The sequence below is a fragment of the Siphateles boraxobius genome, unplaced genomic scaffold (genome assembly GCF_051911475.1).
Source record: "Siphateles boraxobius isolate OS27281-9 unplaced genomic scaffold, OSU_SipBor_1 77, whole genome shotgun sequence".
In the NCBI taxonomy this organism is placed as follows: Eukaryota; Metazoa; Chordata; class Actinopteri; order Cypriniformes; family Leuciscidae; genus Siphateles; species Siphateles boraxobius.
The window spans coordinates 18,747,959-18,775,912 of NW_027509205.1; the positions used below are offsets into that span (position 1 = coordinate 18,747,959).

The 27,954-nt window shown below is 41.2% G+C and overlaps 2 protein-coding genes across 3 annotated transcripts; one reads left to right on the forward strand and one right to left on the reverse strand.

Annotated features, from left to right (window-relative positions):
- Positions 1–13: 13 nt before the first annotated feature.
- tgm1l3 (transglutaminase 1 like 3) lies at positions 14–24,385 on the reverse strand. Of its 2 annotated transcripts, none has more exons than XM_077218379.1 (15): positions 23,973–24,385; positions 6,969–7,168; positions 5,627–5,937; positions 4,744–4,935; positions 4,400–4,651; positions 3,818–3,936; positions 3,561–3,668; positions 3,247–3,424; positions 3,019–3,157; positions 2,386–2,578; positions 1,946–2,099; positions 1,584–1,868; positions 998–1,158; positions 660–796; positions 14–551 (listed from the first exon to the last, which is right to left on the reverse strand). In XM_077218379.1, exons 3-15 carry the CDS (start codon positions 5,934–5,936, stop codon positions 407–409), a joined length of 2,373 nt encoding a protein of 790 aa, XP_077074494.1. In that variant the 5' UTR covers position 5,937; positions 6,969–7,168; positions 23,973–24,385; the 3' UTR covers positions 14–406. The 2 variants fall into 2 exon arrangements, with proteins under 2 accessions (XP_077074494.1, XP_077074493.1); XM_077218378.1 differs by having other exon boundaries at positions 6,969–7,163; positions 23,973–24,254.
- tent5ab (terminal nucleotidyltransferase 5Ab) lies at positions 22,334–27,954 on the forward strand. The gene is made up of 3 exons (XM_077218380.1): positions 22,334–23,306; positions 23,430–24,288; positions 25,232–27,954. The coding sequence occupies exons 2-3, from the start codon at positions 23,902–23,904 to the stop codon at positions 26,012–26,014; spliced, it is 1,170 nt and encodes a 389-aa protein (XP_077074495.1). The 5' UTR covers positions 22,334–23,306; positions 23,430–23,901; the 3' UTR covers positions 26,015–27,954.

A 27,954-nucleotide genomic window follows, 5' to 3' on the forward strand; every position in this document is an offset into this window, starting at 1 on the left:
AACACACATGTACTGCAAGTTAATGACTTTTATTGATGCAGCATTGAGGACAGATTATCAGTGCAGCTACAAGAAGAAAATAAATCATAGAACACAACCACAAATTGTCAGTTGTTTAGGTTGACTACATAACATAAGAAAGCAAATGACTAGAATGATTGAATATTTGCAATCTGTCTTATGATATGTGAAACTACATCACATATTCCAAAATATAACTCACAATGTCAGCCATAAATCATCCCTTTAAAATCAAGATCCCGAGATTAAATGCACCCTTTGGTTTACCATTTTCACTAGAGATTACATACTGTAACTAAAATACCATTTTTTTTTACTCTGCAAATCAATCCACGTGAAAAGCATGCTGAAAGCTTTCTGGTCCTCCGGTTATTTGAGTGCTTGTTCACTTTTCTTTGACAACAATGTTGGTGAAGCCATGAACCTGAGTGAGTTGAGGACAATCCAGTGAGGCCAGAATTTTGTGAGGGCCATGACACTTGGGAATAAATGTCTCCGTCAGGTTCACTGTGGCCTGGCTTGCAATGTCACTGATAAACAGACAAAAAGTAAGAATTTATTTATATACCAATAAAAATGAATAGTAGCATGTTACACGTCCCATTCTTTTGTATAGTTTAACACAATTAATTTCCTACCCATAGTTAATGGATCTGCAGTGCTTCAGTCCCAGTCCCTCGATACGGAATATGACATTCTTCAGCACGCAGGGCAGTGGGTTCTGGAAAGTGATTTTGATTGGCACTTCTTTGCCCACCACACAATCACATCCAGGCTGAAAATCACAATCCAAATGAACACCATACTACAGATTACAGTCATGCTAAAGACTCCATTTTCCACCCAGCTAATAATCATCAGTAGTTCTTGATTTTACTTCTAGCCATAAGACAGGGTGATAAATTGTATAGTTTCATCAACAAACACACACTATGTCCAGCAGGTGAAGTATAGATTTAAAGTTATTCAAACTCACAGAAATAACAAGATCTGGTGTGCACATCCTGAAGTTGAAGCGTTTGGCCACAATCTGCTTAGTTTGAGTGACCCGTCCAGCGACAGTGAGCATCATGGCTGAATGATCCACAAGGTGAGTCTTGTAATCCTCATATCGCAGGGCCCACTCCAGAACCTTGGCTAAAGAGGAACAAGAGATAAACAATGATAAATACCAATGCTTCTGTTGAAAGTAACAGTAAAATCCTCATCCCCATCATATCAGAACAATTCATATTAGACATGATGTGATTATAGTCTCTAAGTTTCACAATTGATGAATCTTCAACTGAATAAAGACACTATTGCCTTCTGTAGAGCTGCTTGATGTATGGTCTTTGCATCAATGCTTCAGCAAAATGAATAAATGTAAACATTCATCTGTTGACTGAAATCTTTAAACTCTAGTTTGTGGGATTTATATTTTTCTAGTTACTGTATTCGGGTGTGCGAGGCACTATATATTTTTTGTGTGTTATACAATAATGTTAAAAATCCATTCTGCAGTGAAGAACATAAACGGATTTTTACATTCTCAACTTTAGCTAAGCTCTTTCATTTCTTACATTCACTGGCTTTGAGCTCAAAGCAGGTCTGGTCCTTCTTCACCAGGGACTTTTGGACTCCGGTGTAGTATGTGGCCGACAAATGGCTGTGGAGGGTGACGCTACGAGGTGAGCTGCATTTGTTCTTCAGAGCGATGCAGAGCACGGCATCCTTGCCCACACATGGTCCATCACCTTTCATGGTGACATCACAGACAACATCCTCAGCGCAGGGCAGTGGGTATGTGCATCTCTTGGAGCCATGACGAAGGGCTGTCTCCACAGCACAACGCTCCTCCTCTGAGCCTGAAGGATATGGGGAGGGAAGCTATTACAACTATTCCGAGTGAAAGAGTCTTTAAATGATGTGTGTGACTTTTCACCTTCTGGGTGTTTGTAGTGGTTTGTGATATCCACACGTTTGTCTGAGCCAACAGCCTTGGTGCTGATGCAGTGACCCACTGCGTTCTTGTCAATGTGGATCACAGCGAAGGTTCCACATCCTGTTCTCTGCCAGAAGACTACGTCACTGTTCACCTACAGCAAGAAAATGTAATAAAACAGGAAACCAATGATGCAAGCTTCATCAAATATGAGGCAAATTTTACTGTAAAGCACTCATTATCTAGTTCAATTCAGTTCAAGTTTTGTTCTCATCTGATAGTGTCAGTGCAGTCCAATCAATTATATTACTGAATATTACTGCAAAACACTAACACTATTACCATAAGATAGTGTGCACGCTACAAAGAGATTCGCATGATCTGGAATAATTGCATCAAAACCCTATATTTAAATCTCCAATTACAAGGCATGTTCGTACCTCAGCAAAAACGAAGGGAGTGTCATATTTAAGGAAGACCTGTCCACTGCGGATCGCAGCAACAGATGTTGGCCCGCAGCGGAAGATGCCCTGGCTGGTCTCCTGAGGAGTGGAATCAACCACCTGCCAACCTCCAAAACCGCATGGGAGGTCGGGACGAGCCATCCAGGCCTCATTCCACACGTGGTAGTTCCTACACAAAGAGAAGGAGAAGGATTCACATCACAGCAGAGAAGACAGAAATATAATGCAATGCAAGAGGACACAAGAAAAGATTGCCATGCAAATTCATCCCTTTGTGCTTTGTCTAGAACATTGCATAGTTAAGGTGATCACAATTAGAACATTTATCAGATATTCAATTTATATTCAGTGCATTTAGATTTTCTCACCAATAGGCAGTGCTCTTCAAAGCTGCTATCGCCAAAATGCATATTCAGCTTTGCCGTATGAAAGCCATTGTAAAGATATAGTCTCAATTCCTACTTGGAATCTATATAATCAACTACTTTTGTAAATGACAATTTCAAATCAATGGAATCAAAAATCAATTTAGATAATACTGCTTAATGATACTATAGCTGACACTGTTGCTGATGTTGCATAATGAAAGAGGTTTGTACAGAATCTTACCAGATTGAATCACGGTTCAGGTTATCGATCAGACCATAGTTCTCATCAAGATAAATATCTACTGTCATAGACACATCGGTGTCATGAGCAGAACAGAAGTTTGTGACCGGACGAGTAGGAATGCCCAAACATCTCAACACTACGAGAAAGAGAAGAAGAAGTGCATTACATCTACAACCACTTTCTCAACCCTTATTTTCTCCTTGTCCATTCCACCTGAACTCTTACGTGTGTTGGTGACTCCAGCGAAGGCCAAGCTCTGTCCATATTTGACAGATTTTCCTCCACATTTGTGGTATTGTTTCAGGATGGCACTGCTTCCGCACCAGGAAGTAGGAGAAGTTCCGTCTCCGTAGCAGTTTGACCAGTTACCCACCAAAACACCACAGTCATCGTTGGCATTAATCTGTGAAAGTGTGAAGAGTGCTACATTATTATCTGTTCTCTTGCTAAACATCATCAAGTCATGACTGCATCATTCAGATGAAGCATAGAGCCCATCAGGAAGTTTGTTAGGCTTCATGAGGAAAATGAAGACTTACCATAGCAGACACCACTCTGGCCACGTTAACAGGGTCTCCCCATCCTGAGCAAGGTCCACCACTCTTCTCCAACACAAAGAAACACGCAGCCAAGACTCCTTCATCAAACTAAGGATCAGAGAACTTAAAGGTTAAGATGCTTGCCATGCAGTGTGCAATTCCTGTGGTTTATGCCATGCTTCTTTTCCAACACTTCAGATCAAACATATTCCATTGCAAACATTTTGACATATATTAATGAGAAATTTGGCTCTTACTTGGCCAAAGTTCCAGGTTCTGGATGCGATCTGATGTTTAGTTCCATAGAAGATTTTGCCCATGTCATTCAACACATACTCAACTCTCTGGGCCTCCTCATCCAGGTACACTGAGTCATCTAATAAAGAAAGAGAGTGCTGACATTTTAACTGGGAAGCTTGATATACTGTAGTTTCGATAATGGTTTCATTTGATTTTTCTTGATTCCGTATTACAACCATTTACCGATTATAATAACCAATGTTCCTAATATTGGGTCGATGCTCGATTAACATCCAGTGCCATTCTTTACAAAGACATTTGTAGAAATAGACAAATACAGCCTATATTGCAAACATTTCTAGTAGGTTTATATAATATATTTATATATCTTGCAAATAAATAAGTGCAGCATGTTTTTGTTTGCACGATTTCTCACATCTACAGTCCTGTATTAAAAATGAATTAATATGAAGACTATAGCATTTTTTCCACACATCTTTACAGTCTTCTGCATGGGATTTCTGAAGTGCACAGTTTACAAGAAACATTGCGTTCAAAAGTCTGAAATGCAATTCTCTTCCTCTTCATACTGTACATACCTTTACACCAGGGGTTGAACAGCATGTAAATGTCATTGCAAGGGTTGCATGATGACGTGGCTCTGCCTCTTGGGCCGCAAGTCACAACGGTGAGGCTGTATCGTCCAATACAAGCAGTCGGAAGGGAGTAGACACACAGCTTGACTCGGTTTTGCACCCTTTCGACAATCTTGGCCTCCCAGCGAGATTTTTTGAATTCTTCCACTAATGGAACAATCACCAGAGTGCCATTGCATATTGATGGAGCATTACCTGTAAAATACAAACAGCAAGAAATAACCAGGGTTATTATCATTCACTAAAAGTAAAACAAAACTCAACCTCATCAAAAAGACTTAACCAACCAAGTCTCAGCTCCAGGTGAAGTTTGTCACATTTCAGATTGAACGGCCGGGAAAGCTCAACCCACATCTGGAAACACTGTCCTCTACGGACAATGAGGTGATCACTACGATAACAATTGGTGTGATGCTCCAGACGATTCTGACACTTCCAGGATTTCATCAGGTCAACACAACGTACCTGCAGAACCAAATCTGAGAAAAAACCAGCAGAAGAAATCAATCAGGAGCTGTACTGGTACTGTTCACTTGTTGGTCAAAAATGAATACATTTTTTAATGAACTTTTTGTATTCTTTTATTTAATCTTTTGTATTTTTATACGATTTTATGATACTAAATTATATTTATGCAGTACTTATAATCCATGTATTCACTTTTTGAGCATGGACCTGAAAATAAAATTTCCAACTTAAACGGTCATAAATCTTTAATGATTAGCGCACAGACATCAGTTTGGTATCTTTTTTGAAGACGACACTTGGCAGATTATTGCTGAAATGAAAAGGTTTAAAAAACTGAACTTGAAAAAATGTACACAATTTTACATTGATTTATTGTTATGAAAAAATGCATACAAATACCATTTTCAAATTCTATATGAAATATATATTTTCAAAAAACACGTTTTACTCTAAAACTGTAAGAAAATCAAAGCCATAAATCTAAACAAGCTGTGTTTCAATTTTTTACTGCAAACTATTTAAGTGTGACATTTTTTTTTAGGACCATTTAACCTTTTCGAATAATGTCCATGATGGCAAAACCTTAACCAACGTTCGCACCATTCAGATGAAGTAAAAGAAAAAAAAATGTAACAACAACTAAAAGTTAACCCAAAGGGTTAATAAACACGTTTCACAAAACCAGAACAGATCTAGTCTCACCTTCACAGGTACGCACACATTCATCAGCACAATCATTGTGGAAGACTTGCTTGCAGTCATAGTCACAGCGAGGTCTCACGTAGTCGCAAGGGATCGCACAAGGGTTAGCGCACGGGTTGACACAAGGATTCACAAAAGGAACCACGCAAGGTTTGACCAGAGGTTTCACACAAGGAACGACCACAGGCTTCACGCAAGGGTCCACACAAGGGTTCTGGTACACCTGTACGTAGTTTTGTCCCAGTGTAACGGCTGGGAAACGGCCGATGTTACAGAAGTTGTTGGTCTGGCCATACCTCATAAAAGACATGCTGTAAAGAAGTGCAGAAAAAGAAAGAAGGAGAGTGATGTTGTCACCTAAATGGTTAAACATTCATGTACTGTAGGCCTATAACATCATTTAAGGACTCCATCTCTAAATTTGAACAGAAAACCATAGTGAAAAAAAAAGTATTTGTTGATTTTGAAATATATTCCCTTTTTCAATAGTAGCCTACATTGCAAATATATAGCCTACTAACAAAAACATTTACTATCTTTAATTATATTAAAAGTATATGAGCATCATGTTTTTGCCTATTTTCACAATACAACTTTTAACACACTTTAAAATAATTGTAGGCTACTTAAGTATGTTTTCTAAAAATATATTTTAGAAAAATATACTTGAAGTGAAAATTCTGCTTGTTTTTTAAACGTGTATTTATTTGCACTTTATTAAAAATATATTTTAGATATATTTTTAACTGTGTGCTGGAAATGATCTTTGTAACAATGCATTGAAATAATACTTTACAAGATACATTATAGTATGCAATAGCAGTTTGTATAGCTAAGTATTATTTATTAATGTGCATCTGTTATTGAAGACATTGAAGAGTGTGCAATTTGTAGTATTTGGAATAAGCCAAAGGTATACCTGAGCATACAGTATACTTTTTACTCAAATATAATACAGGTATATTGCTTGTATGATTAGAAGACACTCGCAATGAATTTGTAACACTTGTAACACAAATAAAGTATATCACTAATCAAGCATGTAATTAGTCCCTACACAGGTATATACTTAAAGTATGTTAAGTATACTTGAAGTTGTTCCAATTTAGCACACAAAAGTACACTAAATATACTTAAAGTTATCCTTTACTACAATTTAATTACAACTAAAATATACAAAATTAGTTGTTTCAAAATAGCACACTTCAAGTTAATCAATGACATAATTGAAGTACTAAATTAGTCTGGCTGCAAGTATACTAATGCAAGCAAATTTTTTTTTTCACCAGGGTACCTAGGCTATATAAAGATGATATTTGGTAATTTTTAGTTGATTACTTACATGTTTGCGGTTCTTTCTCCGGAGTGATGTTGAATCTGAAGAGAGTAACAGTTCTTATTGAACTCAAATTACTGAAGTAAAGTAAGTCTGTCTGGAAGCACGGCTTCTTGCGCTGTGACACTTCTCTCCACTGTAGTCCGGTATATATACTCACATCCCCATTCACATGAGTAACTGAAGTGCCTACAGTGGTTCCTTGTCTCATGGAAGGGAGGGAAGGATTATAGCTGAATCACACAGGTTAATTAGAAAAACGAATGTGCAAATTTACGGTTTAGTATAATTGCTCTAATAGTAGGCTATAATTGGTATAAGCATAATTAAATTGTAATGGTGTAATTCCAGCATAAAGGAGTAATAAAATACTGTATAAAGTATTAGAATTGAACAAATGAGCGATCTTCAAGTTCGCCGCCCTCTGTCTAGATTTCAACAAGCTGACTTCTCTTAACCGATTAAAAATAATAAAAAAGTATGTTTGTCTTGTCTTCAAGTAAAAATACCTATAAATCCTCAAACAAGAAAATTGGAAGAAAGAAAACTTATTTTCTTTTAAGCATAAATCTAACAAAAGTAAGTGAGGTTATTGTGCAAAGAATTATTACATTAAGGATGCTTAGACATTTTTCTGAAATATTAGATGAAAATTTTAATTAAGAAAATGTCCTTTTCCCCCAATCCTCCAGAAATTCATGTCAGCACAATTTCTTTATATAATTCTACTCATTTACTTATAAGACCTTTTTAAATGTTAATATTAATTGACTTATATAGCAATTTAAGAGATATCATGTGCTAATTTTATATTTCACAGGTAGTAAATAAGAACTTTTCAAGATTGTTAGGAGACTGCTATTAAATTAGTAAATGTTTAGTACTCTACGGTGTGACTTGCTTAACTTCATCTAAAACTATATAATTTTATAATAATCTTGATGTTGGGAAAAGTTCAGTTCAACCAAAAGTGTCTCAGTGAAGCAATTTACACACCCAGATCCTTTCTGCAAGTCTTTAGACACACACAGACACACCACAGGTGTGTAAACGGTTTCCTTCTGGGTTTCATAACTGCCATCAACAAAACTGTCATCTAATATAAATCACAAAAAAATAAAGGATTATGATGAAGCCTTAACTGTAATTTGCATCATAATCGTCAAACTAAATGATCCGAGCACAACTAACAGGGCAAAACACCCAGTGTTAATGTTGGGTTTGGCGATCAGGCTATGCTTTCAGTCAAATGATTTGCCCAATCTCTATTTCCTTATTGCATAAATTGGCAAATTTATGATCAGGGGTTGAGCACATGAATTTGAGTAAATTATCAGTTAATTGAGGGGCAAGCGTTGTGTATGAATTATAAATCTAACCTTCCCTGATTTTTTGGTCTGGCCTCAATTAATTCAGAGTGATTAAGCACAATCATCCTGCATGTTTAAATCTCCATTTGCTTCTGCAGGAGCATCTGATTTTCCCAGTGAATTACTAATTATCAGACCAGATCACTTTCACATATCACTTTGTGTGAAAGCCCTAATTTTGCATATCTTATTCAGTGGGCAAAACTATACAACACTTGTTCACCCAGAAGAAACTAAGTCATATTTGGAATGACATGAGAGGGACGATGTCAGTATTTTCATCTATCAACTATCAAGCAATACTGAAAGTAGACATACTGGACATGCAAGCTCATTTGTGTCTCCTCCTTCGGGTAGTTCTTGCGCTTTGAAGTTTAGGCAGGAAAAGAAAATTATGCTGCTACAGTTTGGACAGCAAGGAGGATTACAGATTTAATGCCACTGAATCTCTTAAATGATTCAGCCTGGATACTAATGGCACTAATTAGGTCAGAACAGGATCTCATACATAATTATGACTGAACTCAACATCTCAGTTGTACATGTATATACACACACACAGTGTCCCTGTTTGAGAAGCTGAGATGTTGAGTTCAGTCATAATTATGTAAAATTATATATATATATATATATATATATATATATATATATATATATATATATATATATATACATTTAAATTCTATAATTATGTAAACAAATTAACAAATTTTCAAATTCGCTGCTCTCTGTCTAGATTTCAACAAGCTGGCTTCTCTCAACCAAGTAAAAGTTTTTCTTGTCTTCAAGTAAAAAAAAAACCTAAACATTCTTAAACAGGAAATTGCTTTTTCTTCTTTTAAACAGACAGTAAATCTAACAAAATAAGTTAGGTTAATGTGCAAAGAATTATTACGCACGCACGCACGCACACAAACACACACACACACACACACACACACACACACACACACACACACACACACACACACACACACACACACACACACACACACACACACACACACACACACAGCATTATTTTCTTTTAATTACTGACATCAATAGACAGATGGAAGCCAATAATGTAAATTATGCCACTATTTTTCTGGCTTTCAGGAAAATAATTATGTTTAGTTGCATATGATGGAATTTATTGATTGAATTATGGTTTATAGGCTACATCTGTTCCTACAATGCATATGTTCGTACAATGTATATTAACTAAGCAAATGTTTATACTACAAATTGTTGTGTTTCTCAGAGAACATACTGTAAAGGTGCTGTATGGTTAGATGCAATATCAGCAGTGGCCAAAAGAGGGCTTTAGTGAGCATCTGAAGCATTAGTCCTTCTCTGTCTCTGAAACCGAAAGCTGCTGTCTCATTGTTGACTAATTTAATTACCACAGTGTTTATTTATTATAAAAACTGTTATTGTTATAAAAATTACCGCTCCCTCAGATGACATTTTTATCCTTTTAACCAACCGCCGGAATACATGCATCGACCAGATAAAGACATCTAGCATATACTGTATATAGAATGTTATGCAATCATTCAATTTCGACATGCCTTATAGAAGGCAGCTTTGTTCAGGTTTGCATCTTTGCAGTCACATAATTTTTGCAATAAAAAATCTTTCCAATAGGGGGCAGGTGTTTGTCAAAGTGAACCATAGTAGTATTTATATTGTCAAATATATTAAAGAAGAGAGTAGCCTCAGATATATATAGGCCTATAGTGCACATGTCCAATATATAATAAATATATAAACAAACAAGCTACAAATATACTTTTCTATAAAGAAACCACATCTGGAATGAGTTCCCAGTGTGTTTTGTGTGAGAGAGAAAGCATGAGTATACAAAGCACAAATGTATGTGTGTGTCTCTGTACTGTGAAACCACACACCACCAGGAAACTGGTGAGAACATGCTATTTCAGCAGATCTGTGAAAGCCATTTCACTTCCTCTCAAGAGAATTAGAACAGCAGTATTATATATTCCAACAGAACAGTGTTGTCTAACACTTGTTCTAGTATTTATGGGTATGATGTATATATACATTAATACACACACACACACACACACACACACACACACACACACACACACACACACACACACACACACACACACACACACACACACACACACACACACACACACACACACACACACACACACACCGCATCCAATATGTTTATTACAAAAACTGTTTGTTTGCTTAATGTTTTACTATCTAAATGCATTCACTTCACCTGTGACTGCTCATAATGTTTCTAATTGAGTAATGTGTTCTAATTTGCAACCGAATTCTAGAATATCAATAAAATCACCTGATTGTGATGAGGCAAACTGCTTTATAAAAGGTTACGATAATGACTTTAACCACTTACGTAAGAAAAATGATTCCTGACTGGTTAACTGGGTCAAATCTAAAAACAGGTTCCAGGTGTGTTGAACAAAGTACTTCATAAAATGTGAAGCAATTAAAAACCTCAAGTTTGTATGTTTTTCTTGGCTGGTTGCTTGTTTTTAAGCAATTCCTCAGAAGAAAAACTAAGAAATCAAACATAGTAAGGGGAAGACACACTTCCCCATGCAGGATGGAGGTCAAATGGGTCAAAGCTGCTGGTTGAATGCCTGTTTATAAAAAACAACAACAGCTAATAGCAGGTCTCTTTATGAATCATATTGAATAATTGTCATTTAAAAAAATAAATCAAAAACATGGTTAAACTCTTTGCTTTATGCCTATTTTATAAAAAAAAACAATGTTAGAAATTAAACATCCATTTTGTGCTATATTGTCACACCTCTTTTTATTTTACCACATTTTACACATACTCACACAGAGACAGAACATGAACACTCCAAGCTACAACTAACCGCAAACCAACTGAGGTTAGTTTCAAGAACAAACAAAACAAGCTATCAAGATCTCTTCAGGATGTCAAACAGATGGAGACAGATAAAATGAAAACAAGTGAAAAATAATATTGCACTTATTTTCAGTAGCATCAATAAACAATGCATGTTGTAAATTTCACATGTTATTAATGGTGAAAAAGTGAGTATACGACTCTCTTAGGATTTGATATGCTTTTTTTTGCAAGGCAGGTATTTCAGCTTATTTGTGCATACTGTAAGCAGACACTTTGCAAACACCCTTGCAACCACATAGCAACACATTAAAAACATTCTTAGCAACTACTTATCAATGTGAGGTTTTATGATTTTAAAATTGGATTTGATTATTTATTTATTTTTCTTATTACTGCCATTATTATTGCCAGGCATGAAGGTGATGTTGCTATTTCAATTGAAACAACATTGAGTGACCTATTATCTTTTCAAAGTTGGCAAAAAAACTAAAACTAAAAAAACAAATACGAATTAGATGTGTTTCCATCAAGTTGTTCGAGTGGATGATGGTGGTACTGGTTACCAACAGTAAAAAAACGCATCAGCGGAAAAAGCCGATTAGTCACATAGGATTAATGTTCGCTACGTCAAAATTTATTTGGCAAATGCGTTTCCATCTCCCATTGTTCGCATTAACTCTTTTTTGAATCAAAAACCACCTCAAGCGTGCATAAAAACGTTTTTTTTGCGAATTAAGGGATATTTTTTTCTGAAATTTGGCAGTTCCATCACTCGTTTCTGATGCGATACATCAAAATGTGCATAAAAACAGGGTGATAGAAATGGGTAGTAACTGATTACATCTAATCTGGATTAAATAATCAGATTCCAAAAATGAAGTAGCCTACTTGTAACTAGATTATATTACGTTTTAAAATACTGGTAATCAGACTACTTTTTATTGATTACATGATTACATGTTCATTCTTACAATGGCAGTAAATTATTCATGATTCATAGATTTTCTTGTCTTTGTTATTTTATATATACAGGTCCTTCTCAAAAAATTAGCATATTGTGATAAAGTTCATTATTTTCCATAATGTAATGATAAAAATTAAATTTTCATATATTTTAGATTCATTGCACACCAACTGAAATATTTCAGGTCTTTTATTGTTTTAATACTGATGATTTTGGCATACAGCTCATGAAAACCCAAAATTCCTGTCTCAAAAAATTAGCATATCATGAAAAGGGTCTCTAAACGAGCTATTAACCTAATCATCTGAATCAACTAATTAACTCTAAACACCTGCAAAAGATTCCTGAGGCTTTTAAAAACTCCCAGCCTGTTTCATTACTCAAAACCGCAATCATGGGTAAGACTGGCGACCTGACTGCTGTCCAGAAGGCCTTCATTGACACCCTCAAGCAAGAGGGTAAGACACAGAAAGAAATCTCTGAACAAATAGGCTGTTCCCAGAGTGCTGTATCAAGGCACCTCAGTGGGAAGTCTGTGGGAAGGAAAAAGTGTGACAAAAAACGCTGCACAACGAGAAGAGGTGACCGGACCCTGAGGAAGATTTTGGAGAAGGACCGATTCCAGACCTTGGGGGACCTGCGGAAGCAGTGGACTGAGTCTGGAGTAGAAACATCCAGAGCCACCGTTCACAGGCGTGTGCAGGAAATGGGCTACAGGTGCCACATTTCCCAGGTCAAGCCACTTTTGAACCAGAAACAGCGGCAGAAGCGCCTGACCTGGGCTACAGAGAAGCAGCACTGGACTGTTGCTCAGTTTTGCATGTCATTCGGAAATCAAGGTGCCAGAGTCTGGAGGAAGACTGGGGAGAAGGAAATGCCAAAATGCTTGAAGTCCAGTGTCAAGTACCCACAGTCAGTGATGGTCTGGGGTGCCTTGTCGGCTGCTGGTGTTGGTACACTGTGTTATATCAAGGGCAGGGTCAATGCAGCTAGCTATCAGGAGGTTTTGGAGCACTTCATGCTTCCATCTGCTGAAAAGCTTTATGGAGATGAAGATTTCATTTTTCAGCATGACCTGGCACCTGCTCACAGTGCCAAAACCACTGGTAAATGGTTTACTGACCATGGTATTACTGTGCTCAATTGGCCTGCCAACTGTCCTGACCTGAACCCCATAGAGAATCTGTGGGATATTGTGAAGAGAAAGTTGAGAGACGCAAGACCCAACACTCTGGATGAGCTTAAGGCCGCTATCGAAGCATCCTGGGCCTCCATAACACCTCAGCAGTGCCACAGGCTGATTGCCTCCATGCCACGCCACATTGAAGCAGTCATTTCTGCAAAAGGATTCCCGACCTAGTATTGACTATTGTGTGCATAACTGAACATAATTATTTGAAGGTTGACTCTTTTTTTTTTTATTAAAAACACTTATTTTATTGGTCGGATGAAATATGCTAATTTTTTGAGACAGGAATTTTGGGTTTTCATGAGCTGTATGCCAAAATCATCAGTATTAAAACAATAAAAGACCTGAAATATTTCAGTTGGTGTGCAATGAATCTAAAATATATGAAAGTTTAATTTTTATCATTACATTATGGAAAATAATGAACTTTATCACAATATGCTAATTTTTTGAGAAGGACCTGTATATATATATATATATATATATATATATATATATATATATATAAAACATTTTAAGGCATCGGCATAAAGGCATCGGCATAAAGTCAAGGGAGAAGCCCATAGATAGAGAGTCCAAAAGCAAAAGGACAAAATATTTCAACAACGTTTTTGAGGAATTGGAAATAATTTGGTATGTGGCACAGCTACTAGACGATTTACATCTGTCACACAGGTTGCCACATCTACGTCGTCAAGCTCAGTTTGAGCCTGCGCAGTACGCTCAGCCATCAGGAAGTGAGTGATTCTAATGGGCTTCACTTTTCTCCGTTGAAATCAAGGGGGTTGCTGTGTCCATTTCTTTTACTGTCAGTTGCAGTGACGAAAAGTCAGAAAAGTCCATTCAGGAAAAAGCCTGAAAGTACAGGGTGATATATAATACAACAAAACACAATGCCCGAGAGTTGCTGCTTTCATCTAATCAATGATACTGACACCGCAAATATGCAAATAAAAACAAGTGGTTTATAGATATAATGATACTGTCAGTCAGAGGCTTTACTAAGCCTTATCCCGACTCACAGGGGTTTAGTAGAGAGAGCGAGAGAAAGTGTGTAACTGTCTCAGTGGTATAGCTGGGGTGCTGGATTGGATAAAGCCTCTTCTGATCTCATTGAAGGGGTCAGATGCCAATCTGTCTTGCCTTGACAATGTCTACCTGACTAGAAAGACAAGACACTGTAGCCTAATGTAGTACGCTCACACGTTCCTATATTCGTAACATATAGAAAGCCTACGGGCAATTAAACGAAAAACAGTGTGATAAAGAGAGAGAGAGAGAGAGAGAGAGAGAGAGAGAGAGAGAGAGAGAGAGAGAGAGGAAACGCCTGGTCGCTTCAACTGCCCCTGAGGAATGAGTCATTCAATGCAACTCCTCCCCAGGAATCAGATCCAGGTCACACATCACCCGAAAATAAAAAGACTCAAAGAGATTACAGTTTGCGTCTTCTGTTTGCGTTAAGCATTTTAAGGACTGTTAAGTCTTTTTGCATTGCACTTCATGACAATTAATGTTTATATAATTATTTCTATCAATGTATATAAATGTTCAATTTAAAAAAGTTATAATGTCAAAATGCACAAATGTAAAAATAAATAAATAAACATATCACCACAGTCTACATTTCAATTGAGAAAAATATTATATTTCCTTTGATTTCAAGTATATTAAAATACTTTTTGCATTGCATTTTATTACAATTCATGTTTTTGTTATTATTTCTATCATTGTAAATGCTTTATTAAAAAAAATCATTTAACTAAATAATAATGTCAAAATGTATAAACGAATAAAACAATGTCTTCGGTTCATTCATCTTATTTATTTTAATTTCCAGGGAATTGTCTTTAAATATATTCTTTATTTTAAAATTAATTGAATTAAGTAATAATGTAAAAAAAAATATATATATATATACACATAAATACAGTATATAAATCTACTCGGTTACTCACGTAACCTCAGTTCCCTGAGTTAGGGAACGAGTATTGCGTAGCTATACGCAGTGGGGGAAACTCCTTTTCCTCGATTTACTGAAGCCTTTATGTAAAGCGCATTTGCAGCTGCACAGATAGAACATGAGCGTCTGGCTCGCTCATAGGCTGCGCTCCGACAGCTGCACATCCAATGGCGCGGGCGCCTCTGACCTGCGACCAATGAGAACACTATGCGTCATACACGTCAGAGCCCGCCAAGGGGGCGTGACCTCAGTCTATAATAGTCCCCGAATTCGCCATTATAGCAGAGTTTAACGACTGAAGCGACAACTTGCCATGTTACCATAGTGCGACTCGTTCCCTAACATAGGGAACTGAGGTTACGTGAGTAACCGAGTAGTTCCCTTTCGAACGGTCACTTCGTATTGCGTAGCTATACGCAGTGGGGACGCTATGCAAAACGCCGCACTGAGTAACTGGCTGCCACTGCAACTCAGGACCCCTGAGAATACAGAACAAGCCATAACCGCATAATTATGTATAAATAGACCAGACACCGTCAGGTCTAAAATAGTATACATCAGTTAGAAATAACCCAATATACTACACCAATGAACCCAGACACTGTCAGGGTTATTAGTATACGAACATATAACCAGTCAAGTGGGTTTATATATGAAATTATAACCGGCCACAGCGGGTTTATATATGTATGGAATATAACCGGCCAAAGCGGGTTTTATATATGTATGGAATATAACCGGCAAAGCGGGTTTTATATATGTCATATAACCGGCCAAAAGCGGGTTTTATATATGTCATATAACCGGCCAAAAGCGGGTTATATATATGTAAATATAACCAGCTACAGTGGGTTTATGCATGAAATACAACCGGCCAGCAGCGGGTTTTATATATATATGTGAATGTGATTGTGCACAGTAATATATGACAAGACCGGCCACCGACGGGTCTTAATCATACCGAAAGCACCTTTGCCTGCAGGGAAGGCACTTCCATATTATAAAAACTCATAAATGTGGAAGGTGAGGACCAGCCGGCCGCATCACAAATATCACTAATGGGAATGCCAGATGACCAAGCCCATGACGAGGCCATACCTCTGGTCGAATGGGCCTTGATGCCTATAGGGAAAACTTGACCCGCTGCGGTATAAGCCATAGAAATAGCATCCACTATCCATCTAGACAGTCTTTGCTTAGTGACTGGATCCCCCTTGGATCTACCACCAAAGCAGACAAAATGCTGTTCTGATTGTCTAAAAGACGCAGAACACTCCAGATAGATTCTCAGCGCTCTGACAGGGCTGAGAAGATTAACCTCTCCATCCTCTGCAGAAGGAGGAAGGGCTGATAACGTCACCACCTGTGCTCTGAACGGTGTTGAGAGAACTTTAGGAATGTAACCATGTCTGGGCTTGAGGATGACTCTGGAGTCATCTGGACCCAACTCCAAACATGCAGGGCTCACAGAGAGCGTCTGCAGATCTCCCACTCGCTTGATAGATGCCAACGCCATAAGGAGAGCGGTCTTCAGTGAGAGGGGTTTTAGATCAACCGATTGGAGCGGTTCGAAAGGCTGACTTTTCAGAGCCCCCAGGAGCGTGGAGAGGTCCCAAGACGGCACAGATGGAGGTCTGGAGGGGTTCATTCTCCTAGCACCTTTAAGGAATCTCATGACCAGGTCGTTTCTTCCCAGTGACTGGCCAGCCACCAGAGCATGATGTGCTGCTATGGCTGCCACATACACTTTGAGCGTGGACGGGGAGCGACCCGCATCCAGCAGCTCCTGTAAGAATGAGAGAACCACAGATATCTCACATGACTCTGGGTCAGCCTGATTTTTCGAACACCAGATCGAAAAACCTGACCATTTCTAAGCATAAAGACGCCGAGTCGACGGGGCCCTGGCTTCAGATATAGTGCTTAAGACCTTCTCAGGAAGGTCTTTGGGTATCCGTTGAGGGGCCAAACATGGAGGGCCCATAAATCGGGTCTCGGATGCCACAATGTCCCGTTCGCCTGTGTGAGGAGGTCTTTCCTCAGTGGGACAGGCCATGGGGTTGTGTCTGATAACTGATCCAGTTCCGGGAACCACGGTCTGGTTTTCCAGAGAGGGGCCTCCAGAAGGACTGGGCACCCGCTCTCTCTGACCCGTTTGATGACTTGTGAAATCATCGAGACGGGGGGAAAGGCATAAAGGGGACGGTTGGGCCAGACATGGGCCAGCGCGTCCCTATCCTTCGAGAAAAACAATTTGCAGTGGGTGTTGATTCTCGAGGCAAACAGGTCGACTTCGGCCTCGCCAAACACCTTCCATATCAGACTGACCGTCTGTGGGTTCAGGGACCACTCGCCGAGGGGAGTGTTGCCCCGTGAAAGCATATCCGCGCCCACATTCTGGATGCCCGGTATATGCGCTGCTCTCAGAGACCTCAGGTTGGTTTGTGCCCAGAAGAGGAGGTCTCTCGCCATCGCATGCAGGTTTCCTGACCTGATGCCCCCCTGGCGATTTATGTAGGCCACCACTGACATATTGGGTCCTATCTTGCACCCGGCGCAAATGACTTTGTACACTGACGCATGTATCATTCCTATTTTGCACCCGCGCAAAGCGGACTTTTCCCTTCACAGACACACGTTGGTTAACTAAGAAATACACTTGCGCTCCCCGGGGCGGTTCAGCGCAAAGAGGAGGTGTTTTCCGGCGCAAACTTTCCCTCATGCTATTTTGCTGTTCTATAAAACAATTGCGCCACTGACCGCGTTGTGCGTACATTCAGATGCTATTTTAAGCGCGCATGCTTGGTCATAATAAAAAGTGTGAACAACGCGCATACACTGTAGATGATTCTCTCATCTACACAGATGCATTTTACTTTTTGCAAATGATACATTATTATAAGGAAAAATATTAAAACACGAGGGAAATCATTGTTGTGTCCATGACGATGGTAAAAATAGGCATAAAGCTTACACATTTACCCAAATTATTATATGCATGTTTAACCGAAGGGAATGTGATATGACGCTCTTATTGGTTTGTTTCCCGTTACGCCCAAACCACACCTATGAATAATGAAGCTACTTCAGACCAACCCCTTTTAGATTTGGGAAAATCTGTCACCCCCTCGTGGTACCAGTTCTGAGCCCGCCAGGGAATCAGGGTTCTTAAACAACCGTGATTTACCATAACGCGCAAGTTGCCTGACTACCATGTGTGAGTTGGCAACAAGACGTTTCAGCCAATGCTGCAGTGGGCGCATGCGCAGTAATCCCAAGCGGAGTACTGGCGATGCTGCTGCCATGAGACCAAGCAGTTTCTGAAATTTCTTCAGTGGCGCATGCTCGAGTGCTCTGAAAGTGCCTGCAAGCGCTCGCACTGAGAGCGCGCGCTCTGGTGTGAGTCGCGCTGTCATAGCTCTCGAGTCTAAAACTGTGCCCAGAAAGATCACGCTCTGGCTGGGGGTTAGTTTGCTTTTTGAAACATTGATTGTGAAACCCAGGCATTTTAGATGGCCGAGAATCAAATCCCTGTGAGCTAATAGCTCGATTCTCGACTGTGCCAGCACCAGCCAGTCGTCGAGATAATTTAACACACGCACTCCCTGATGTCTCAGAGAAGAAAGCGCTGCATTCATACACTTTGTGAATGTACGGGGTGCCAACGATAGACCGAACGGCAGAACGGTGTATTGATAAGCCTGGCCCTCGAAGGCGAATCTCAAGAATGGCCTGTGACGAGGGTTTATTTGAATGTGAAAGTAAGCGTCTTTCAGATCCATTGTGACAAACCAATCCCACGTGCGCACTTGCGCAAGGATATGTTTGATAGTTAACATTTTGAACGGCCGTCTCATGAGAGCTTTGTTCAAATGTCTCAAATCTAGAATGGGTCTGAGACCGCCGTCTTTTTTCGGAATCAGAAAATAGCGGCTGTAAAAACCCATATGTTTTAGCGCGGGGGGGACTAATTCTATTGCCCCTTTTGCTAATAAATTCTGTACTTCGGTGCGAAGCACATGACCCACGTTGCTTCTCACCGAAGTCTCGAGAACCGCCTGAAATTTTGGGGGTCTGCGAGCGAATTGGAGCGAGTAACCTTGCTTTATAGTGTTTATGACCCAACTCGACACACCGGGGATAGCTTGCCAGGATAGAACCCGTGTGACTAGGGCTTGACACACAGATTGGGGCTGGTCGCCTAATGTAGGGGGACCTGATACCCTTATATTGTGATTTGTGCATACATTGATTATTGGACTGACTGTACAAGCATTTGCGTGTGGGGAAGTCAATGTTACAACAGGGGAGGGGCCGCCTAGTGAAGGGGGACCTGATACCCTTATATTGTGATTTGTGCACACATTGAGTATTGGACTGACTGTACAAGCATTTGCGTGTGGGAAAGTCAGTAACGGGGGAGGGGCCGTCTGACGAAGGGGGACCTTGAACCCACGTGTTGTGTTTGTGAAACATGCTCTTTTTTTGCTTTATATGGGTCGCCGTGAAAACGGCGTTTGTTTGCAAGAACGCGCTTACTGTTGCGGGCCTGTTTGCCGTAATAAAATCCCCAGCCGCCTGAACTGAACAGGGGGCTGTGGGAAGTTTTGTTGGCTTCTTTGAGGTTGGTCCGGCGAGTGCGGGACCCGTGCCCTCTCTCTTTCCCCTGCATGCTAGGACGACTTTGGCGATGCTGTGTGGGGCGCGGCGCTTGGTCTGGGGCCTTGGCGTCGGGGAAGCGGGAAGCGCTTGGTTGCTCTCGGCTGGCGCTGGACATCAGCCACAGGGTGGGGCTGAGAGGCCTGTTTCACGGGCTTTGTTGGCCGAGGCGTCGACGGGGCTGGCTTGTGAGCACTCGACGCCGAGCTACAGCATTTAGGCAGGAAGTGACGCATGGCCTGGGACGCTTTCTGTGCCTCGGTGTATCTCTCCGAGAACCCCTTCACCGCCGGGCCGAAGAGGCCGGTGCTGGATACTGTGGCGTCGAGGAACTTCGTTCTCTCCGCGTCCTTAATGTCAGTGAGGGTAAGCCAGAGGTGGCGCTCGAGCATGGGCAAACTCGCCATATTCCTCCCGATAGCCTGCGCTGTGGCCCTGGTAGCTCTCAAGGCCAGGTCCGTGGCGCTTCGAAGGTCCCGAAAGACCTCAGGGTCCGGGCCAGCCTCGTCCATAGACTGGAGGAGTTTGGCCTGGTAAACCTGCAGCACGGCCATCGTGTGCAGGCCCGATGCAGCCTGACCGGAGGCGGAATACGCGCGTCCAGCGAGGGCTGAAGTGCTACGGCACGGCTTGTTGGGATGAACATCTCTAGTTCGCCAGCTAGCAGCTGTGTTCGGGAAGAGATGAGCGGCCAACGCCTCTTCGCGGGGCGGCAACGACTCATATTCTTTTTCCGCTGCTCCGTCCACGGAGGAGAGTGTCGCGAAAACTGTGGGGCCTCGTGTAGAATAAGGAGTGCGCCAGGCCTTGGTAAGCTCCTCGTGTACTTCGGGAAAAAAAGGCGCTGGCTTGTGACGAGGGGCCTGTTGGTGCCCTGGCAGAAACCAGCCATCCAGCTGACTTCGAGGGGGTTCAGCGGGCGCGGCCCACTCAAGCTCGAGGTCCGCTACAGCCTGCGTCAGGATCCGAAGCATTTCCGCGTCAGAGTTAGTCCTGGTAGCTGAGGCGTTGGGCGTCGGCTGGGAAGCCATGACGGGGTCGAAAGAGCCCGGCCATTCTTCCTCAGATGCGGCGATAGACAGGTTGTCGTCATGCTCGCTAGGCCCGCCGAAGGAGACAAGGCCCGCCACTTGGCGGGGGCACGTGAGGCACGCGGGGACGTGGCTGGCGTGCGTTCACTAACATCCATGCTGTCCGGTTGCCGTTGGCTGCGGCGCTTCTTCTTCCTCGGCTGAAGTAGGGCCGGAGAAGGAAGCGCTGGAGAGGCGGCGTCACCGTCACGAGAGAGGGCTAGCCGAGTTCGCAGCACGGAGATAGGCATGCTCTCGCAGGCCGCACATCCGCCGGCAGACAGTGCATTCTCCGCGTGGTGAAGTCCCAGGTATGGAATGCAGCTAGCGTGTTCGTCCGCCTCGTGCAGCTTGCATCCGCACGTGGCGCAGGTCTTGACACGAGGCATTTGAAACAACGCTCGTACAGATAAAACACACAGAATACAATGAGTAATGAAAAGGATATCGCCGGATAGCCACAGGAGAGACGGCGTCAGGAGAAACACGGTGAAATGTGTCGTCTGCTGAACTCTAGCTCGCTCAAGCTGAAGGCTTGTTCGATGGCGAAGGCTCAATAAATGGTCAGAGACGTGAAGTTTTGTTGCTGAAAGAGTAAAATCTGCTATAATGGCGAATTCGGGGACTATAAAAAACTGAGGTCACGCCCCCTTGGCGGGCTCTGACGTGTATGACGCAGAGTGTTCTCATTGGTCGCACGTCAGAGGCGCCCGAGCCATTGGATGTGCAGTTGCCGCAGCGCAGCATATGAGCGAACCAGACGCTCATGTTCTAGCTGTGCAGCTGCAAATGCGCTTTACATAAAGGCTTCAGTAAGGAAAAGGAGTTTCCCCCACTGCGTATAACTACGCAATACGAAGTGACCGTTCGAAAGGGAACAAATTTTGCTGTATTAAAACAACAAAATAAAAAAAACTGTAACACGTTTTTTTTCATGCATTGCGCAATTTGAGTAAATTCATAATTTTTCGGATTTAAGCACCAAACACAAGTTTTGCCTTCTCTTCATCTCTTACACACAAACACACACACACACACACACAGAGAGAGAGAGAGAGAGAGAGAGAGAGAGAGAGAGAGAGAGAGAGAGAGAGAGAGAGAGAGAGAGAGAGAGAGAGAGAGAGAGAGAGAGAGAGAGAGAAATACGCCCAAGAGTCATGTTGTAGGGGGTAATCTAGAATAATCCTGCTTTATAGGCTGTTACCGCCGTGACGCAGGTCCGCTCCCCCTGATAGATTCTGGGTGACATCTAGCCTGACATTTATACCTACACACGCACAGTTACCAGCTAGTCTCTTTCTATTTTACATGACACACACACACACACACACACACACACACACACACACACACACACACACACACACACACACACACACACACACATACACACACACACACACACAAACACACACACACACACACACACACACACACACACACACACACACACACACACACACACACACACACACACACACACACACACACACACACACACAGGTTTGCATAGCCATCTAAACAGGGACTTGACTTCCCTTCCCATTTGCCCTTAAATTAAGCTAATTATAATTACTACAGACTAACCATAACCCGCCGAACCCTAAAATAAAATATGCAGCACTTTTAAAAGCCAATAAAGACATCAGAGTCTTAATTAACCATTTTCCTCCTGAGGACGCCCCTTTGTCAGATACAGTATAGGCAAATTTTTCTGCTAATTTGTCCCTAAAATATAATTCTATTTACTCACACCTGTATAAAGGTGCAGCTCAAGTTTAAGATCTGATGACTTTCTCTAGAGGGCAGCATTGACATTCACTGCTATCTATAAAGGCAGAAGGGATGTTTTTTTGCAAGCCAATTTTAATTGGTTAATTTATTATATAGGCTTTACACTAATGCCTTATAGAAATTATAAAATCATTTTCTGAGACATGTATACCAAGTCGATTCTTGGGGCTACAGAAACAGAATTGATAAATAGCCTAAATAAAAATAAAAAAGTTCAGCAAGAATTATTAAGCTATACTTTATTATAAATATCCCTGTATTGTTTTAACATGTCGTAAAGGGTATAACTGTGTATAATATTACTGTAGGTGAGAAGCGCGTGTCTGGATTGGTTTGCGCAGCTGTCAATCAAGTTCCCCGTCACTCCTGCTTTAGTTTACGGGTTAATCTCTATGCATCCTCACTGTGCAACCGAGATGTCATGAGCAGCCAGCAGTTTGACAGAACAGCTGACAATGTGATCATACAGGTAGGTAATCCGTTCCGCACATATTATTGATCATGCGTATCTATATTCATTCAGTGCGCAATTTATGTATTACTCGGACTTGCAACTTATTAATTAATTAATTTATACTTTTATTTTTCACAGAATAAAACAACATGTAAAAGCGCAAAGCGTCCAGGTTTCAATTTAAAAGAGGAGGGACAGGGTCTTTTGCCACTTGATATTCGTTTTCTTGGAATTTTTTTCTTTTTTCTTTGTCCGACCTGAAAACTCATCGCAATCATGCAGCAATCATTCTGATTCTCACGGCCCCCCGAGAGCCGTGAGAACCCGCGTCCACAGCCGTTGCCTCGAACTTCAGCGCTGTGCGCAAACGGGACATCGGGCGAGCTTTTACGCACAGTGGTGAGGTGCAGCAGCGGTGCGCTGCATGCAAAACGAATGCATAGACGTGCATATAAACTCTCAAGAGACTGACTCTTCTCTAGAATAAATTCATGAAATTATAACACTTTCCTTACAATCGCTAATGGTTTCGTTGGACATGGCTAAAGCGATATAAAACTACAGGCCTGATTTTAGGACTCCATAACAAACCGATCTCTAATCACTCGCCATGGAAGAGAATCTGAGTAACTTGAGCGTGCTGAACTGGGAGCAGGTGAAGCGTCTGGATGTCATCCTTACCGAATCCATTCCTATTCACGGCAAATGGAACTTCCCCACTTTGGAGATGAAACCAAGGGATATTGTCAAAGTGGTGCGGTGTCGCATGGAAGAGCGCAAGATCCACGTCCGGGAGGTCCGGTTGAACGGTTCCGCGGCCAGTCACGTTCTCCACGAGGACAGCGGTTTGGGCTACAAGGATCTGGATCTCATATTTTGCGCGGATCTGAAAGGAGAAGTGGCGTTTCAGACCGTCAAGGATATCGTTCTCGACTCCCTCCTGGATTTTCTGCCTGAAGGAGTGAATAAAGAGAAAATTACTCCAGCGACATTAAAGGTAAACATTTAGTGAGCGTATTATTTGTTAGTTACTTTCATTTGTATTAATTATGTTGTAAACCAGACGTCCTGCTTAGCTTAAACCAGCCCAAACTGGGGTTTTGTGTGTGTGTGTGTGTGTGTGTGTTTTGCTGATTTTACAGGGGTTTTGGGTAAGATGTTTTTTTTAAGCAAGGTTACTAAAATTTCCCAGCTAGTAATTCAAACCTTGCAGGGGTTGATTGATTCATCATTGCCACTGCACCCTTGAGCAGGGCACTTAACCTCATGTTACCCCATCAGGACAGCCCTTATTTTAAGTGTAGCTGCTGAGACTTTGGATAAGCGAGATTCAGCTAAATGACTACTTGGTAACTGATATAATTCCATATGTTTCATGTGTTAAGTAAAGGGGAAGTGCATGGCATGCTATTATTTTACATTGACTGGACCTAGACATGCCCTAGAGAGTGTGTATTAGATTTAAGCTGCAATAAGATAAGGCCACTGGTTGTAAAAACGTTGGTTTCTACTACAAAGAGGATTTCTCTAAACCAATTTACGATGGATCCACTTTCACCTCTCTCTACCGTATGCAAAAGCACTCAGCGTTTTCATGTATGCAAATTAGGCTGATACAATTTACAGCTATAGCAATGCAATGTAATGCCTTTACGGGATATGCAAAGGGACTTTACAATGTCAAAATTATGCATCTGCAGTCTTCTACCATTTACAAAATGCCTATTGTAGACATATTTAAATTTTCTTGCACTCATTTCAATAATGCAGAGAACTTAGGACAATGATTTCAAGAATTATTTATTTCTCTGCTTAAACACCCACATACAGTTTTGTGCATCTCCATCTTTCAACATAAATACATTTTGCATTGAACATTATATATTGGACTATTTCAGGATAACATAACCTCATCCCAACCATTCTTTCTCTTTACTCAGGAGGCTTATGTTCAGAAGATGGTGAAAGTGTGTAATGATTCAGACCGTTGGAGTCTAATCTCCCTCTCCAACAACAGCGGGAAGAACGTCGAATTGAAGTTTGTGGATTCCCTGCGGCGACAGTTTGAATTCAGCGTCGATTCTTTTCAGATTCGCCTGGACTCCCTCCTCCTCTTCTACGAGTGTTCTGAAAACCCCATGGCTGAGACGTTCCATCCCTCCATTGTGGGAGAGAGCGTTTACGGAGACTTCGGTGCAGCCTTGGACCACCTGCAACGGAAACTGATCTGCACGCGAAATCCAGAAGAGATCCGGGGCGGCGGCTTGCTGAAGTACTGCCACCTGTTGGTGCGAGGTTTCCGTGCCGCTTCGAAAGCCGAGATGAAGCTTCTCGAACGCTACATGTGCTCCCGGTTCTTCATCGACTTCTCGGATGTGTCAGAACAAAGGCGCAAGCTCGAGTCCTATCTGCAGAATCACTTTGTGGGACTAGAGGACCGGAAGTATGAGTACCTGACCACCCTACACAGTGTCGTCAATGAAAGTACAGTATGCTTGATGGGACATGAAAGGCGACAGACTCTGAGCCTTATCACCATGTTGGCAGTACGCGTGTTGGCAGAGCAGAATGTAATTCCCAATGTGGCTAACGTCACTTGCTTTTACCAGCCTGCGCCGTATATTGCGGATGGGAACTTTAACAATTACTACATTGCTCAGGTTCAGCCAGTCTACACCTGCCAACCCACCCACACATTCTCGCCATGGTTGCCCTGCAACTGACCGAAATGTGTTAACTCACATCTGGTCCAACATGTCCAGTTAGAGCACACGCCCAATGACAAGTTGAGAAGTCTGTATTTGTGTGCTCAACAATGTGCGGAAAACCCAAGACTTTCCCAATTGGCGTTTGCTAGCTTGCTGCAAGGGGGAGTTACGAGCACGCCTGATGGGAAAAAGAGAAGGAGAGTGAGGTAACTTGGATTTGTTCCCATTTGGTAACACGTTCTACCTAGGCTGTCCTTTGCTAAGTGCCCGGCCTAAAGAAGCACAACACTGGCTGAGAGAAAACACCATGGACACATTATGAAGAGCATCTGGGTAAAACAGACACAAAAGGGACTGTCTTTTTTTTTTTTTTTACATATGTGTGATAGACATACTTGAAGAATCGAAGAGATCCTTTAAATCGCATTGAAAGGGTGGAAAGATTAACTAGGGAAGGGTTTTTTTTTATGCTCATTACTCATGCTATCAGACATAAAGAACTGAAATCAATGGACACTTTTCTCAAGCCAAGGATATTCTTGTAGATACCTGATACCCAAAACAGATGATCAACTAAGTGCCTTAAACTGAAAAATTAAAGTCACTCTGTTAATGACCCTCAAGTACATCTTTTTGGAGTCACATATAACTGTGGGTAGTGTACAGTAGTAAATGGGTTATGAATTTTGAAAGCCGCTTGATCATGAATTTTCAACTAATAGTTGCAACACCTAATTTGTATATTGTATTAAATTGGCACCACAATAGTGTGAATTAGGGGGACTATATGAAAGTGTTTCATATTTCCACCCGAGGCATGTACGTATGAGTTTTTCACAGCTTCTTGTCTCATCTAAACTGACCTCAATGTACTGTTGGCTCAGCGCTGGCTTAGCTCAGATTAAAATGTCCAGGGCAATGCCATTACATCTAAGGCAGAGAGGTAAAACAGTTCGAGGCTGAACAGGAAGAGAGTTAATGAAAGTTGTTGTTGTTGTTACATCCAGGTTACCTGGTGTCTTTCTGCAGGCCTAATTATCACACAGCCACCAAATCCAGAGATTATACCTTTGACACATCTGACCTGCATAACCTGGGAGATTAAGAGCAGCAGAGATACAGCAGTGAGAAGCAAAAGCACAATTAAGGGAAGTTTAACAAATACCAAAGATATTCTTAATGTTCCTCAAAATTGTGAAGCAACAATACTTGACGTAAGAGCATCTACATGCTGTTGCAACCCCATTATAATTAGTCTGAATCTAAAAGCTCAGATGTATACTATTAAAGCTTTGTCCCAAATGCTCCCCTAAGCACTTGTGGTCTTCCTCAGTCTACACTGGTGACGCAATGCTGAATAGACTGTATGGTAGTAGTCCAAAGGCGTGGACTCGCAAAAATGGGTGCACTCATGAGCAACCTTCAGAATCAAAAATGTCACACTATGCGGTTACATGCATGCAATGGGTGTCACAAGTCTGCAGGATTGCAAGTTGGGACAGGGCTTAAGTTTGTCGCTTGCACTCATGGATAAATTCGCCCTAACTGATCATATAGAGATGGACACTTTCCTCTCATACACTCCCTCACATGTCATCATATCTCTTATTTTTCTACTGATTCTTCTATTTTTGTACATTGGTGATGTTTATGAAAAGGTCTTGGTTAGGACCTTACTCTAATGCTGTGAAGAGTACTGTTGTCTTTTATGAGTCGAAAGAAAACCCGGCCAAGCATTAGTGCAGCAAATTCTCAACCAGCGTTGGTGTAAATGTTCATACTGAGACATTACGGTTGGATGCCCACACAAGTGTGAATGTCCCTGTATATGTGTGTCTTATCTTCTAAATTAAACATGTATGTGAATTCAGACGTGAAATTCTGAGTGTCGATATTGCAACACATCATGTATTTGCTAACATGAATGACTCATTAAATGGTGATTTTAAAAAAAA